This window comes from Lethenteron reissneri, chromosome 51 (assembly GCF_015708825.2).
Source record: "Lethenteron reissneri isolate LAM-NWPU_2019-01 chromosome 51, ASM1570882v1, whole genome shotgun sequence".
NCBI lineage: Eukaryota > Metazoa > Chordata > Hyperoartia > Petromyzontiformes > Petromyzontidae > Lethenteron > Lethenteron reissneri.
This window is the reverse complement of record NC_083829.1, coordinates 2,709,243-2,726,861: the sequence shown is the minus strand read 5'-3', so window position 1 is coordinate 2,726,861 and position 17,619 is coordinate 2,709,243. Positions and strand designations below refer to the sequence as shown.

At 43.0% G+C, this 17,619-nt stretch overlaps 1 protein-coding gene and 2 non-coding genes across 3 annotated transcripts; 1 reads left to right on the top strand and 2 right to left on the bottom strand.

Moving 5' to 3' along the window:
- Positions 1 to 9: 9 nt before the first annotated feature.
- Positions 10 to 15,676, top strand: TCTA (T cell leukemia translocation altered). Its single transcript, XM_061572838.1, has 3 exons — positions 10 to 379; positions 6,719 to 6,767; positions 8,841 to 15,676. The coding sequence occupies exons 1-3, from the start codon at positions 169 to 171 to the stop codon at positions 8,881 to 8,883; spliced, it is 303 nt and encodes a 100-aa protein (XP_061428822.1). The 5' UTR covers positions 10 to 168; the 3' UTR covers positions 8,884 to 15,676.
- Positions 15,677 to 16,636: 960 nt separating this feature from the next.
- On the bottom strand, positions 16,637 to 16,709 carry TRNAA-CGC (transfer RNA alanine (anticodon CGC)). The gene has a single exon. It is a non-coding gene; the product is annotated as a tRNA-Ala (tRNA).
- An 838-nt stretch (positions 16,710 to 17,547) lies between these two features.
- On the bottom strand, positions 17,548 to 17,619 carry TRNAA-CGC (transfer RNA alanine (anticodon CGC)). Its single transcript has one exon. It is a non-coding gene; the product is annotated as a tRNA-Ala (tRNA).

Genomic DNA, 17,619 nt, shown 5'->3' with positions numbered 1-17,619 from the left:
CGACCGGTGGGCAGAGAGAGAGGACAGAGAGCGCGCAGTGTGAGACGAGAGGAGAGAGGAGAAGGTGAAGAAGAAGGAGGAGAAGGAGCGAGGAGGAGGAGGCGGCGGTGTTTGTCCGGCACTGATGCATGCGGCCGTGCGCTGGCAGAAGCAGCAGCAGCAGCAGCGATGGAGAGGTTACTGGAGGTGGACGCGCTACGCAGCGCCGCCGAGTTCGCCTCGGAATTCGCGGCCGACTTCGCCGAGTCGTGGCTGGCCAACGAGCAGCAAGCGTTGCTCTTCAAGGTGGCGGCCGCGTGGCTCCTGCTGAGCCTCGTGCTCATCAACGTCGCCTGGTGGTTCTACGGGCCCACCATCTACGACATGGAGCGGGCACAAGGCGAGTGATGGCTTCACAGCCGGGGAGTTGGGGCGGCTGGGGGGGTGAAGGACTGCTTGGGACGGTCAAAGGCCTCGTCCTCATCGTCGTGGGCCTTAAGGTTGGGAGATCTCGGTCAATATCCAGGGGTTGGTTTAATCGGCCTGCGTTAGTTTCAAAAGCCGAGACTGGGCACGGTGCTGTGTTACGTGCACCTTGTGTCGCGTAGAGACAGCTGCCACCGGGGGTGCCCCCCACCACCACCACTCTTGGCTAGACCACTTTGAGATGAGTTGTGATGCGCTTTGAGTTACCGAGGCATTTAAGCACGCGTTGCAAAGCCATATGAAAGACGTGGCTTTGATTATTTTATTTAACACTCTCAATGTAACATATTGCTTCGTTATCCATCGCGTACTTTGGTGGCGTTGTTTGATTATTTGAGTGTGTTCTCGATATGGCTTGGGAGTGGGGTCGCTATTTTTTACTTGAAATCGTCTTTTCCAGAAACTGGTTGATCCTCCTATAGCTTTTGTGATGTTATCGATGTTGGTAGAGAACGCTTTCCTAAATCATTCATGCCCAAGTGATCGCTTGGCCCCTACATCTCTCGCTCATCTGTTCCCGGCGGTTTAAGTGAACAATTGATATACCTGCGATAATCATAATGGTGAGTAAGTTTGGAAGTGGTTATCTCAGGTTGGGTCCGGTCACGCTGGGTTTGTGGTTATTTACCTCGGAGTCGGGCGGTGCGGCCTACCCGTGTCTACCGACTTCGATGGGGGGAAGCCGGCAGGGGAATCTATCCAAGTCCGCCAAGAGACCGGGTTGGATCGGAGAGGCACGCTTATTAGGTAATTGTGTAACATTGTGTTGTAATTCAGTATTCGTGACAAAGTTCGTTAGGATGTTTTATTCGTCCTGAGTGATTGTACGCTCCTGCCAACACAGTCCCGTATTATGATTTGTATAGGGATTGGGGAGGCCATCATCCAGCAGTGGATTGTCCATGCCTGATGATGGGGTGAGGGGGGGTTGATGTTCCTACCCACTGGGTGAGCGTGAGAGCCGGTAAGAGGGATCTGAGATCAGAAGCCAGTGGGGGGGGGGGGGGGTAAGACGCAATTCCGTGGTATTTTTAACCATTACTGACCAGCGTGGTGAAGTACGGTCAAACAATCCCCACGATTGATATGACACGATGGGGGAAGCTTTCATCCACCAGCAGTGGATTGACGACGGTCTGTGTACGTTTACACTGCGTGACGTGACCAGCATGTACGACATTTGAAGTGGAGAGATGGTTACAAGTGAAGGAGGGGAGGAGGAAGGATAAATCCTTAGAAGAGAAGAACGGATTCAGCAGTCCAGACAGCTCAGAGGGAGAGAGCCTTAAAGCCGTGACCAGCAGAGGAGGATGAGCAGCCAGCCGCTGCTTGACAGAGATGAAAGGGCATGGTAGAGGGTAGATAGTTACATGATAGAGATTACGAGAGACCTACAGTGCAGTAAAATATGGCCTATTAGAGGACATTGACTAGGTTGACAGTTGTAAGCGGAGTAGAATATGGTGTTAATGCATATGAAGGTGTAACATACTCTCTGGTTCTTTCGGTAAAGTCACGTAGATGAAAAATATTATCTGCTGTTGTGGCTTTATATAGGCACGGGGGGGAGGAGGAGTTTGGCTGTAGGGGTTAGACACGGGGGGGGGGGGGAGAAGTTTGGCTGTAGGGGTTCACAGGGGAGAGGGGGGAGGTTTTGTGGCGTGCATGGACAGTTGGGCTGGAGAAATTGGCAAGTAAATGGACTTGTAGTAATCGTTCAACAAGACACACGGGTGGGTGAGTGAAAATCATAGCAGTTAAAACTTAACGTGGTTTATCACATCCTTCCTATGATTGCTCAATCTGAATCCATCTACTCGATTAAAGTGTTTTCTGTGTTTGTATATCTGGATGGCTTCGTGAACAAATCTCTGATGGTGGCCCGAGGGTTTGCAGAAGCACCTTGGTCTCGGAGAAAACAACGTCAAGTGTGCCCACAGCGTTGAAACAATGATCCGCCACTGCCGAGGTGTTGGTTCCGCCGTGTTTCAAATCTGCTTTGTGTTCGCGACCCCGGTCTGAGACACGTCGCTTTGTTTCACCAATGTAACTGTTGCCGCAGACACAACTCAGCTTATTGCATGTCCGGAATCGCATCCTTCACCGATGGGATCAAATCACGGATTTTTTGTCCTGTATTGAACCGAACTTTGATCTTGTGTTTGTTTAAGATTTTGGCAATCCTTTTGGTAACCCCTGCTATGTATGGTAAGGTGATGGTTTTGATTGGAGGTCCTCAGATGGTTCTCTACCCATGGTTGTGGATGCAGATTTGCGGATTGTGCGGTCAGAATATCCTTTAATCCTGAGAGCCTGGCATACGTGTTCAAGCTCACTGGCTAGGTGGTGCTGGTCGGAGATGCAACGGGCCCTATGGTGTTGCGACCGAAACGTTGTGTTTTCTTTTATTATTTTTTCTATCTACGTGCCTTTACCGAAGTATCCAGAGAGTATGGATTCCTGCAGTCACGAAAGCTTCAAATCAAGGTGTACCACTCAGCGCCACACAGCTAGATTTTTTTTAACACATTGTTATACCTGTACAGCCATCTCTTGGGCACCTAACAGCCCAAACCCTACAACGCTTGGTATTCCCAGACAGTTTCCCATCCAGTCTCCCATCCAAGTACTTCCAGATCTAACAAGATTTGTCGCTTTTAGATTAAATTGGTATTGAGCACTTTTGAGCAGATGGGTGGCATCGATCTGTCAATCAATGTAAATACTGGGTGAGTGGGAGTTCAACCAGCTGGTCATGCCTTTACTGTTCCTGGCTTAGCAATGATCAACTCTTGAGACCCTCAACTTTTATGTCGACAGCGGTGTTGCAGCCTATTGCTGCCTACTGGGTTACATGAAGGAAAGCAAGTAGCAGAAGCTCTATGACATTCATAATTATTCTATGATTATGCTTGTTTAATCAGGAAAGCCTCACTGAATCTCAATACTGTACTCTTTTCATGAGGTTTCTGCCAGGTATTTTTTTTCACAGTCGGGGTCAATGTTGCTATGTGTAATCCCAATGGAAGCAATTAACAGGCAATTTTTCAGAATTGTGATATTTTGGCTAATATCGGTTACGCTGTGCGTTTCTTTAGCTGTGTGAGGAACACTGAGAGCCCATTGGAAACCCAAGCTGAATGAGGAGAATGCATAAACTCCGTACAAAAAGGTGCCCGGGTCAGGAATCAAACCCTGGGCCTTCTTCACAATCAGACTCATCAGAATCAGAATGTTTATTTATCCTGGAGAAATCTTGCCGTGAGCCGCAAATGTTACCTGTGCGCCATCCTGTCGCTCAAGTGTCAAAACAATATTTGAACTTGTTCAGCCCCGTGTTAATCCACTGCTGGGAGAATTTTCTCCCCACGCCGTGTCAGTCATGGGTATTATTTGACCATACTTCACCACACTGGTCATTGTGGGTTGGTGAAGTAAGGGGGCCCAGGACTAATTCAGCCATGGCCCGGAATGGAACCTGGGTTTCTAGCACAGTTCACTAACCAATGCACTACGTTTTATTGTTTAATTACGCTGACATTCATTTAGCTTTGCAAGACACTTGCGACGCTTTGCCTCAATAAGCTCTCACTTTGTTTCAGAGTAGGGGATTTTATTTGTTCATTTTGTTAATTGCTTAAATTTTCCATTTGTAAATGGACCTCAGTTTTAAATAATACCAACAAAGCAAGGATGGACAATTTAACATGTTTTATTGTACAACGAAAACGTATAATTAAGAGTGTAAGAAGGCATAATAGATGGTGGTAAAAGGTAATCGTGCAGCAATAGTATTTGCTCACACTACTGCTGGCAGAAGGTCTTTAACTCGATGGACCTCTAGAGAACCCGTGTAGAGGGTATTTGTCTTACTCACACTTTACTCTGCCACACGTGTGCTGCTGATCAAATCAACTGCGATGTACCCATTCACGCTACCTTGTGGATGGAGAGGGGGGGGAGTTTAAGAAACTTGCACCATTGATTTGCTTGCCGCACAGGCGGATGGAACCCGGCAAACTCTGTTGCAATCGGATGTCCCTATAACAGTCCTAATGTCTCTTACGTAAAAGCAAATTCAATGCAGAACATGATGAACAGAGTTGTGTTGCTAAATAAAATGCAGCAGGCACTGGAATATTGGATGGACTTTGGCCGTAGAGTTTCCTTTGTTGGCAATCCAAATGGATAGTGCATTTTGGAGATTGCGTGTGTTGCTTAATATAATTAGAAATACTCCTTTTTCATTCAAATAAATATATAATGGGACCCGTTTGACAGCTTAATGTGGCAATAAATCCTTAACATTTAGCTGTATACAGCACATCGCTTCTGAGACTGTTATTGCATTGATCGTGAAGGTGAACATATTATGAAAAAAAAATGTTTTTGTAACATTACACGCACTCTTGAGTGTACATCTATCTTGAATTAATGACCTTGTGCCCTTACCGCCATGCCAAACGAGTGTTTCCAATAAAATATAATCACTTTCACAGTCGCTGATATCCCAAAAGCAACCGATTTGAGCTTATGCGGATTCAGTGATTAAACTAAATTCTTGAGATAAAATATGTTGTCCTCATCTGTTTTTGGTCATTTGTGTTTTTTAGGCTAATTAAACAAACAAAAAGTACGAGACAAAATAAACGTGACGACAAATTTGGTTGAAGAATCAAATCGCAACCTTTAAACGTGACATCAACTCACTGTGGCAGTTAATTGTTATTCTGTATGGCTATTTTTACTTCTAACATGATGTGTGGAATTCTATTCCTAAAGATCATGTTAAATATGTTTGTATTATATAACAAAACAATCAAATAATCTGATTATTATCGAATTAGTAAAACAATATTTAGTATTGATAGTTTTACAACACTGTTGCAGCATGTGATTTAAGCAAGACATTCTCAGGATGCCTGGAGGATTTGCAGGTCTTTGTTGATGTAATTAGGGCAGGAAATGTAAAGCCCCTCCCAATTCTTTGCCAACAACTGATTACAACTGATTAGCCAAGTAAGTGAGACCTGTGATGGTTTTCACAGCAAACTTCATTCCTGTGTGTGTATGTGTCAAACTGAGCATTACAAAATTTAATCGTGTACTAACGCATTGTTCATTTCTGTGGAGCATTTGGGTAAAAACATTTATAACCACAAATTCAGCACTTTGTCTCAACAAATGAATAAAATATATGTTCTGACCAATTGGCTTAGTGGCTTTCGAGACCAATACTAGTTGGCAGTACCTGTTTATTCAAGCAAGCTTTGAACCGGTTTTGACTTGCAGGATCTCATCAGCAGTGAGACTTGTTAAACCAAAGTTTCAGCGTTAGCAGATGTTATTGGCAAGATCATTCCATCCAAACTATGGGTTCCTGTACAATCCCAAAACAAGAAATGTGTACTTACTCAAGATGCTTTGTGGAGCATTACGGTTCAAGGCATGTGTAAGCAAAACTCTGTTTCTGTGTCCAAAGGTACATGTTGTTCACAAGTGATTACTGAAATATGCATCATGATCATCCATCAGGATATTTAGAAAGGGCTATAAATGACTATAATTATTGCAATTTATATCACGAGTTGCATCACAGAAATAATTACACATCTCACCAATATTGTTGTTTTGCATTCAGCTTCTTTGCTTATACAATTTTTACCGAGCTTTTTTTTGTTTATACTATAGGTCCCACTTGTAAAAAAAATACCCGTCATAACACGGGTAGGCCAAATACATCCTCTAAAGCAGTGGTTCTTATCCTTTACTGCAGCCTTGCACCCCTTTGGTTCTCTATCGTAAACAAATGTATAATGTTAATAATACATAGAGGGTTTGATGAAACAAAGTAGTTGAATTTCGATTTAAAGCTTTCGTGACTGCAGGGATTCATCTTCTTGGTTATTTCGGTAAGTCACGTAAAAGGGAAATAATAAAATAATAATAATAAAACACAATAAAATAAATTTCTCACGACGTTGCAGGGCCTGCACCTTTAACCTTCACATATCATGAAGCACCCCCTGTGACGGCTCATCTTGGTAATGAGAGTGGATTTGCAGAGTAATGAAAGTTATGTTTTAAAAGTCCTTGGCATGATTATGCCAAGGACTTTTATGATATAAACCGATTTGCTGAGCTCACTTTTGAAGGCAATCAACTAAACTGCCCGAGATGAATGAATAAATGAGTTCGCGAGCGAGTAAGTGTTATGGGTAATGCGATTAATGCTGTGTGATTGTCTCTGCAGGCTCTGTTCCAGATCCCCCGATTCCAGATGGCCAGACGACCAATGACTGGTGAGAGCTTTAACTTGCTAAAAGAATCGTTACTGTGCACGTTTAGCTGTTAATGCCTTTAACAGAGTGAGAAGTATCTTTTTTAGCGATGACCTGTTGCCAACAATACCTTTGGTTGAATGTTAATTATTTAAATTGTTTGTGTAAGAACCATAAAATAATTCTGTAATGAACACAAAGTATTATTGTGTTGAGTACGTTTTTTTTGCATTTAGTTCCAAAACTGTTTTCCTGAAGGTTGAAAACAGATTTAATACCACAAAAAGTTAATTCGTTAATCATTGTTCTCATGAATCAAATGATACAGCATGCACTGTTTAGTATTCTGTATAACCACATGATTACAAATTCAAAAAAGAAAATCTGCATTTATTTATTTGAATAGTTCTTCCATTTTCCCTCTGCAAAAACTGAGGACTTGAAATGCATTCGACTACACTGATGGGATTGAAACTATACAAAACCCAGCACAGGCAGCTGAGCACACAAACCTCAGAGCTAATTCCAACTGCTCGCTAGCAAAACACTTGGATCTCCATTTGACCATCGGTTTCTCCCCAACCTCTGTATAGCTGGTTGCCACTATAACGCCTTATTTTAAATCCAGAACCGGTCATACGGTAGAAGATTAATATAGCACACATTATATAAGCACACTTGTGATATGGAATACTGGTGGGAGAAAGTCGAAAGGTAACTTCTAATACAAGCACACTTTGAATATAAGTGCACATTGGCTTAATCCCAAGGGGTGTGTTTATATACACAGCTTCTTCTGGAGTACAAAAGTGCCTGCGCACTGAGCTATGAACCCATGTTTTATTCTGAGCCATCGCTAACATCAGTTGCCCAAGTTCTGTCCTGGGATTTCCCACCCTTCATCATCCTGGACTGACCAGCATGGTGAACTACGGTTAAACAACAACCTCCATGAACGACACCGTGTGGTGAATCCTTCATCTCAGCAGAGGATTGACAAAGGACTATAAATAATGAAAATTATTTTTTATATAAAGATGAACTTTAGAAATAAGTCAAATATATTACCCCACCTCCCAATGGCTAGATTACAGGTGTGCCCCACCACTCCCAGATCTAACTAAAAGCAATGCAGCTTAAGCCCATTAGATTGAAATCCAAGTACATTTGATTACCAATAGCCACACAGTGCGATTGCTTATACGTGTCCATGTAATATATTTGAATCTGGGTTTCAGCGCACCCTTTGGAAGCAAGGCCAGATGTGCTTATGTCCAAAGTGTACTTGTATTAAAGTTACCCTTTGCTTCCCCCCCCCACCAGTGTGATGTAAGGATATGTTTCTTTCATAAGAAGTGCAGTTATATGAGATGTGCATATAGCCATCCAACTTAGGGTGAACTGTAAATGAGGAAAACCGCTGAGCAACATCGCCACTTCCTGTTACACTACTACTGCAAGCAATACTCTTCTGGGAAATGAAGCGCCATCATGAAAGCCTCAGGCTAATATCATGGCGCAAATTCCAAATTAATTCCTGATTTCATTATTTAATAAATAGGCAAATGTCTCCTGCTCCTCCTTGTATGCAGACAGTTTTTTTTAACAGTTGTAGGTTATGTGTGGGCACGTGTGCATTTTGCCTTAAAGTACACGTCGCCTGGTACAAGCGCCGTGGTGACGTCACCGCTACTTAGTGGCGAATGACAATTGTTGTTGTGAGGGTAAGGGGAGCGGTGGCGCAGCAGTTAGCGCACTGCGATAGGAACCCGGCGACCCGAGTTCGATTCCTGCTCATGGCCACAACATCAGTGGCGATTATCTAAGCCGGTTCTGGGCATCCCCTAGGTCGACTCAGCCTCATATGAGTAACCGGTCCGATGTGCAAACATCGCCATGAGGGAGACAAAGGCGGTCGGACGTGGTGCTGGCCACCCCACCCCCTCAAATGCTGTACCGACCTCCATAGGTGCTGCTCGCTAACAGCACTTGCCCCAGCAGACTGTTAAGGCTACACGGGGCATCTTTTGTTGCGAGGGTGCGATTCGGTGGCAGGCGCATGACCCAGGTGTGTTGGCGTGTCAATCTTCCCAGGTTGCGCGCAGAGAATAACGAACGGCGGATGCACAGAGACTGACGACGGTGCACGCTGTGGGGAGTGAGGGGAGGGGGCGGTCGGGTCGGTGGGTGATCTGCTCCGCCACATCCGTCCAACGCCTCCGAATACCGCGTGGAGCTGCAGTACAAACCCACGGCGTGTACACGAGCGTCCGTTTTACAAAACCACATTTCTCTGCGGTGCATTGGAAGTGATTGAATGACGAGCCAGTTTTTTTTTGGCATTAATGTATGTAAAAGAAAACTATGGAAAACTCTTATTGCTGAATTTGCTTTGCCGTTGTTTTCCCGTGTGTTTTTCGAGGTTGAACAAACGGATTACTCTCTTCCTCTTGTTGTTGTTGTTGATTTTTTTTCTGACAAGAGCAGCACGTCATTACAATCAGGGTTTTTTTTCGTCAAAGACAGCCATGCCAAATGAGCTAGTGATGAGAAATTGGGGCGAGATTAAGTTATGAAATCACAACGATTGCTAACAACAGCAAATAACGCGGCACAACTTTGTAGGCAAACATTCGCTTCTTGTGCCAAGAACATCTGTGCTTTCCAAGAGCTTCCATCGCTTCTTAACAACGCGTGCGACTTAAGGAGCGGCAAATGTTGAGTCAAATCCACCTGTTGGAAATGAAGTCTGCCTGATAATCTCGCAGTCAGATGACTGCCACCGGACTCCGAAAGTTTGAGTTAAAGCGCCAATGTGAATTTTAAGTATTGCATTTGTTAAGTGGGGTTTCTTTTTGTAAATATATTTATTATTGATGTATGTGTATGTTGGAATTGCCATCCGAAGTGATCTATAACATTGCCATTGGGAAACTTTCAATTGATCAGTCGACATAAAATTAGTATTGATAACAAACTTTATTTTGACATCACCTATGCAGTTGTTTGTTTTATACTGCAATTTGGAGAAACGAATGGAGCGAACGAATGAATACATTGTTGTTTTTTTGGCTTCACGGACATAACAGGTTGGTGGGCAACGGGAGGATGGCGACGTGCTTTGTCATGGGCGGCAAAGAGGCACAGTGGAAACACTCGTGCCTCGCACCAAGAAGAGGCCTAAGTGTGATTCCCGACTCGGGCTGCTTTCCACGTGGAGTTTGTACGGTCTCCACTGCTATGAATGGGATTTCTCCAATAGCTAACATAAACACATACAGCGTAACTAGAATTGGCCAAGTATCCAAGTGTTGAAAAGTCACCTGCAAATTACTCAATTGGGATTACACACAGCAGAATCAGAATATGTATTTATACTGGAGGAATTTGATCAGCTATAAAGCTCTTCTTCACAGGTGTCCCGTAGTAACATTGCCCGCTACTGCGAAAACCTAGTAGGACCCTCCTGAGAAAGATATTGAGACTCGGTGAGGCTTTCTGGGTAAACAAGCTAAGTAATGTTTTATACATTTCTCGGTTTGCATCTACAATGTTTTGGTTGTGTACCTGGTGGAAGAGGCATTGTGGGTCAAAAGATTGAGCTTTAACATGCTTTGCAGTGAAAAAGCCACATCCTAAAGCAGGCTAATTTTAATCCTCACTTCACTAACGGAAGACTGAAGTTATCTGCAGAGTTTTTAATATTTAACAAAGTGTGATATAAAACAAATACATTATTTTAATGAACGAATGATCCCATTAAGATGTTGGTAGGTGTACAGTCATTGCTATACCATTGGCAGTTTTATAGATTGTATTGCAAATGCATGATATGCAATGACATCACGTTATGCTATATTTTAAATTTAGCACAGCAGTGCGTGGCATTTTGCAACACAGTAGCGTAGCCAAACATCAGATTTGTGTATTTACAAATTTGGTGTGATAATCCATTTTGAGTAGTAACGGCTTAGGATATTTTGCACATCTGGTGTAATTTTGAAAACCAAATTAATAGATTTTGTGCAATGGCTTGAGAAGGCCATTTTTTTTGCTGGTTTTGAGATCTACAAATGAAAATCTACATTATAATTTAAATATGCAAGGTCAACGAATTTGCACTTAGTCATGTGAAATGTATCGTCACTTCCCTGGACTCCACGTTTATTTGTTTGGAGTCAGCTGTGTATTATATATAACTTTTGGTGTACCAGATGAGTGAATGTGTTATAGTTTGACTACCATGTCAGTACATATTGCTCTCTTAACGTGTTGCTTTTCAGCTATCTAAAATACACAACGTAAAATATGCCGGTTATGGCATATACGACTGCAACGGCTTAGTTAACTTTAATTTGCCGACTCTAAAGATTCACGCGCATGCGTTCATTAAATGTGTTGCCACTAGGTAAACATTGAGGTGGTGAGAATTAGTTGAGTTGTCTTGTCTTGTCAACTACTGTAACGGGTCTCTTCTGGATTGTTTTGTGCATCTTCAGAGAACATAAGCAATCGATCCCTCCAAAAGGCAATATTATTGGTAATGGAAATCTACCTAGTTGTGAAAATAATACATTTTGAATCTCTGTACAGTGGACGCTGTATATAAGCCTACCTCTTTGGAGCAAGACCAACGTGTGCTTCTATCAGAAGTTTCCCGTTGCGCCCCCCCCCCCCCCAACCAGTTTAATATAAGCACGTGTTGCATATATGAAGACTACTATAAAATAAAAAACTAATTCGTCAGTAACACTGCCTTAAAAATAAAGTTTATATGTTATGCAATGTTTCGTGCAAATGCCCTTGACAGCACATGGCCCAGACGGGGAGAGCGTATTGGAGACCAAACTTTGCATACCGTGGGGCCTTGCAAGTGCCGTCCCCACCTTGCTACATGATGTCAAGAAGGACCATTTGCCAGACACATCGCCTGTGATGTACTTTGTTATTTTTTAAGGCAGTACGATTAACGAACATGTGGAGGGTTTTTGTATTTGCGATGTGTGCACTACTGCCAAGGCAGTATCACCAAATAATTAGCACTTACAAAAGGTGTGATTATACCCGGCTTCAACTGGGTTAAGATGGATTTGGCTTAAAATATTTGTGCGAGTTCAAGATTCATTAGGGGCGGTTGGCTGCTTGCTTTCTCTCTTTTATGGAGTCTCCATTTAATGTCTGTGGTGTACTTAAGATGTCTAAGAATGTTTTGAAAGTAATTTGGTTTGGTTTTGCACGTTGGAATAAAGGTGTCTAAAATATTACTAGTTACACTTAATACAGTGGTGACTTTATTGCCCAAAATACAGGGTGAACCAATTCCAACAGGTTATTGAATATTGTGAAAGCTGTGTTGGGCAAAGTGTATCAGGAGGGTGATAAAAATGTGGAGGCTTTAAATAGAAAAGTTGACTTCTGCCTATATATTTTCGCCCTAATATTTGAGTGGGACATCCATAAATGGATCACCGCCTATCAAATAAACGCCTGCCTCTTGTAGTATTTTGTCCACAGCAGTAACAAAAAAACTACTTTGGCATCGTTAAAAAATAAATCATCCTTTTAAGTTAAATACATTGTTAACTTGAATTTCAGTGTCGTGTACAGAAATGTTGTTTTAAAATGCGTTCGCTTTGTCCTGCTACGTGTTATGATGCGTCTGTGAACTCAACGGTTGTGGAGCAAAATTATCCAGTGCAGTGCAAAGTTTGTGCTCCCAGTTGTTAGTGCCAACTAAACCAGGTTGACTGATGGTCTTAGTTTGAGCAGGTTACAGAACATTGAACTTCATTAAGTCTTTTTCAAGGGTGACATGTGTATCCCTAGTTCAGTCAGTTTGTTTCGGGTAAGGCCCATGAAGCTAACAAGCTCTATCAAAAATATTTCTATAATTATCAGACTTGTCATGATGGACCGATTTGTTGATTATAATTTATTCTTTTCTGTTCATGGCACGTGTATCGAATCGCACATGTGATAATCTATTACCTGCAATTCATGTAAATTACATGCTAAATTTCACATGTAGCAATAATTGGAGCGAGCAAAACTGTAAAAACGAGACGTGATGAGAAACGTTCCCAGCAGGACGGCAAAATCGAAGGAAATATCGATTCTTTCACTAAGACTCATGGTCATTCATAACATTTCTGGAGGAGAGAATTATTGCATGCCCAATTGTATTGGAACAATTTTTTTAATATATAAATATAACATTTTGGCTTTGACACCAGCACAATGTGCACTACGATACGCACGTTGTTTGACAAGTTCCCCCTGCACTGTATTGGCACCGCCGAGCGCGGTTATTTTTTGCGCCACCACTCGTCGATTTTTCAAGTGGGTAAACGAAACCACGGGACGCACTCCCACACACACAAGAGCGGTTGCTGTGTCCACAGCGAGGCCTGGTTAAATATAACCAGGGCCGCGGAGAGGAGGATTGAATGTCCGTGTTCCACATCCCCCATATTCTACAGAAAAATGGAATGCCCCAAATGTTGTGACCATCACCGTCGTCATCATCGCATGCTCTTGTATATTGGCAAATGTCACTGTGCAAGGTGGTTTGGAATCTACCACGTGTTTTGTCGAGGGATGATGCGCTGGGTGGGGGTCGGTGCATATTCAAACTTTTGCCGGCTTAGCTCCCTCACTGTCCTGTGCTTTGAACCGCATGCATCGTCATGTGCATTCGCAAATATTGAAAACAGCGGGGCTAAACGTTCTTATGCATTTCTTCATTGTGGGGAAAATCGCCACGGTAACATTTTTCACATTGGAGAATTTGCATTGAGCCAGCTGTGTTCCACATTCTAAACGTTAGGCTGAACAATCTGGTGAAAACAATGAAAGCAATGTATCAAACTATAACTAAACATGCAGTTGACACCCGGTCCTAGCTCGTTGAATCCAAATTGCCGAAAGATTTCACCTTAAAAAAAAAACCTGCAATAATTGTAAAACTAAATTGGAACACGTTGAATGCACCCGCATTGAAAATGTAAAGCCACAGTGTTCGCGCACTTGCCTCCAAAGGTGGAGTAAACTATTTATTTTGTTGTGTATATAAGCGATGTACATAATTGTTTGAATATCCCATGCAATGGGGGAGGGTATGTTGCCTCGTGCGTTTGCATTCGTTGGTTGTTGCCGCGTTCAACCCCGTAGAGGCTCTGAGCGTTCGTCTCGTGTGTGCTTGTAGTTGCAAGTCCCAATTTACAAACGGGAGCTCCCTTCCCCCATGCTGCCTTTCAGTGCCAGTGCCATGCGTTAATAGTTTATTTTTAAGTTTACAACAGGAAGAGAGGAAAAACACACCCAAAGCCCCCCCCCCCCCCCCCCCCCGGCTCTACATGACTGGGCAGTGAGTCAATAAAATAAATTTAGCAAAGTTCAAACTTGATTTCAAGCTTTCGTGACTGCAGGAATTACTCTTTGGTTCTTTCGGTAAAGTCACGTATAAAGAAAATAAATTTAATAATAGAATACGACGTTTCGATTGCAACACAAGAAATCGTCATCAGGTAGAACTAAATTTGTGTCTCTGTGTTGTGTTTGTCTGTGTGTGTCTGTTTTGTCTCTCTCAAATTTAGTTCTACCTGATGACGATTGCTTGTGTTGCAATCGAAACGTCGTATTCTATTTTTTTCTTTCAACGTGACTTTAGCAAAGTTGTTTATGGAGCCAAATAATTGGACTGTTATGTTTATGGCCAGGTTTTGCTGCCTAAATTTCCGGGGGTTTGGGTTTTTTTGTGGAATGCCTGTCGGGTGTGGCTTTCTGAAATGTCGCATTAACTGTGGATTTTGTAATTTAAAACATTTTGTTGGTTTTAGCACTTAAGTTCGTCACCTTGACATTGCAATGTGTAATGCCCCCAGCAATGAGGCTGGTGGAAGTTATTTAGAGGAACATGTGGGAAATTGAGGTGGAGAATCCTTTCAGTGGCAGAGTATACATGAGTTTTATTATTTTCTGTAATGCCAAAAGAGTATCACTGAAAAGTTATTATTCAGAAAAATCCTAATTTTATGCAACCTGCGCAGGCACACTGGTGCACTGATGTGTTTTCTTCCAAATGTTTTCAGGGTTTTCTTAGGTGTCTGAAGAGGTGTAAAGAAAATACATGGGCTGATGTTTATGTGGCCCATTATGAATACTGGTGGGAGAGGACGTTTTAAAAATATATATCTAATTATATCAGCCAACAGAAGATGTGGGCTTTTTATCTTTCCCAATTGGATTTTTATCAAGGTCTCTTAAAGATTGCCTTAAACGCCAAACGTCAGGTACTTTGCATGACCACGATTGCTTAGTGAAGATTGCGGCCGCACGTTTAGACATGTTTACTTCGAGAATTTTGACACTAGTTCTGGCCTTTGAGAAGTGCTTGTCTGTGTGTGTGATACTCATCGTAGCGATGTCATGCCCACCCATTGCGTTTGTAAGACGCGTGATCTGTGTAAATCCGTGTTGGTGAGATGTAAATGTCTAGTTTAGCCGCAAACATGTGTGGTTCAGGCCCCGCTCATTTAGAGACAAAGATACGTTTTTTAAGTTTTCATAATAATTTTATTTGGAACAAGAAAAAACATCTGCAGAAGCGAGAAGGGTCCGGGGCACTCTGCCCCCTTGCCAATCGATCCTTGGCATGAGTACTCCCAGGGCGCTTCCGCAGATTTCTAAATTAAAAACTCAACAGCTAACCAGCGCGAGCCAACCGGCCCCAGGTGGCCACCCCGGGTCTTGTGGCCATGTGGAGCGTGGGGTATGTGGCTCGAAGGGACTGCAGGTTAGGGCTATCTATCCCTGGTCTAGGTGATTCAGCCACCCTGTGTTGTATAAATATGCGCCCAAGTGGGCTAGCTCTTGTGACACTTGTGCTGATGAATGACAATAAATGCTGCACATGCATTCGAATCTCATCATTTCCAGCTTCGGTGTAAATTATTACATTGTTGGTGTATCTCACCCTCCCCCCCCCCCTTTATTTGAGCAGCAAACAAACATTTGTAATAAAACGATCACCCGTGAGGCATTTGTGAATGAAATAAAAAAAATAATAAAACACAAGATCTGTTGATTGCAGTGTGGTGTCAGATCTAGCCCGCATTCATCCACTATTACATCTCAGCCAGTCACATCAATATTTCTAGATTTAAAGTTTTCGTGACTGCAAGGGATCCATACTCTTTGGTTTTTTCGGTAAAGTCACGTAGGTAAAAAAGATCATAAAAAATCAATTAAATCGTTACTTTACCGCAAAAAAACACTTTCCTTCGGAGTGGGCAGGTAGGAAGTTGGGTTGGACAGCACATTCGTGCACGACAGAAAGCTCGCGGTCACGTGATGCACTTCAACCAATCCCTGAACATACATGTTTGGGAGGGGCGATGCACGACAGACAAATAATCCCTGGTGGGCAGTGTGAAACTTGTTCCTACCTGTATAATTCCACTCGTTGAGTTATCCTTCAGCGATGAGGACTCCAGACTGATTTTCTTCTCACCTCCTCCGTTCGACCACCACTCGGCAGGTCACAACACTTTTCTCTCGGCTTCCTCCACGCACTGCTCAAATTTGGAAGTCCATCCTATGGTTTCAAGTCTAATTATCTTGGTAATTTCCATATTTTGATTTCACACTTGATGACGATTGCTTGTGTTGCAATCGAAACGTGAGAATTTTATTGTTTTTATTATTTCCCTTCGACGTGAGAATATGAATGCCATAAACATGTTAACTCTTATCGACTGCAACTTTGATTGTAGTGCTGTTCATTGCTGACATGTTGGTCTTCTGGATCTGTGCTCAGCAACCATAACGAATGAAAACAAGCCACGCATATTCCTTTGAGTAAAATTGTCCACTGGAAAAATATCACCTCGTGGAGATGCCGGGGGATTGACCCCGGGGCCTCACACATGCGAAGCGTGCGCTCTACCACTGAGCTACATCCCCATTCTGGTTCGACCTGGGCGCAGTTCCACCTCGATACGGGGTGAAACTTCGTCATCAGCTTCTTCCTCTCCCTCGTCACCCCACTCACTCTCCTGTTGGCCCTGGGCCCTGTACACATCAAGTCTGCACAGAGTTCAAGCAAATTTTTTTTTATTTGAAAGAAATAGAAATAACAAGCATACATGTGGATGGATATTATGATGCTTTCCAAATTTATTTATTATTGGAAATATTTAATTCAGAAATAAAAAAAGTGTTTTGGATACTTTTAAGCACTGGTTTTCATCTCCAAATTTTTAAGTAAACAATTTGATCACTGTGTGCATCGCTAGTTATACAAATAGCAAGTTCCTGAAATCAACACAAATTCACCGTCAGGTATCGTTCATATAGGGTTATACTGGTAGGAAGCACCTGGTTCCACCAGCCCACAGGGGATTATTGTGTCCGTCCATCCGTCGTGAATCCAAAAAATGGGAGGGGTGGGGCTGGGTGGAGAGGGGAGGGTGGGTAAGGGAGGGGCTGGGTGGGGGAGGGTGGGGAAGGGCTGGTCACCCCGTGGTGCCTTTATAAAACTCAACGTTTAACCGACTCACGCCGGCTTGTGCCCAACCTCACAGTTGGCCATATTTGCGGAATACACCACGCCGCCGTTGACCCTGGCCATTGACCGAGAAAACCAACGTTCCTTTCAGCTCCCTCCGCAGGAATATGTTTACGAGAGTTCATGTGCACCCCGATTACAGGGACATGGACACAGCCAAATGATTTTGAAAATCAACCTTTGTTGGAAACATAAATTTTAAAAAAACTTCCAACATGGATTCCAGATCCAACATGGAGATGCCGGGGATTGACCCCGGGGCCTCACACATGCGAAGCATGCGCTCTACCACTGAGCTACATCCCC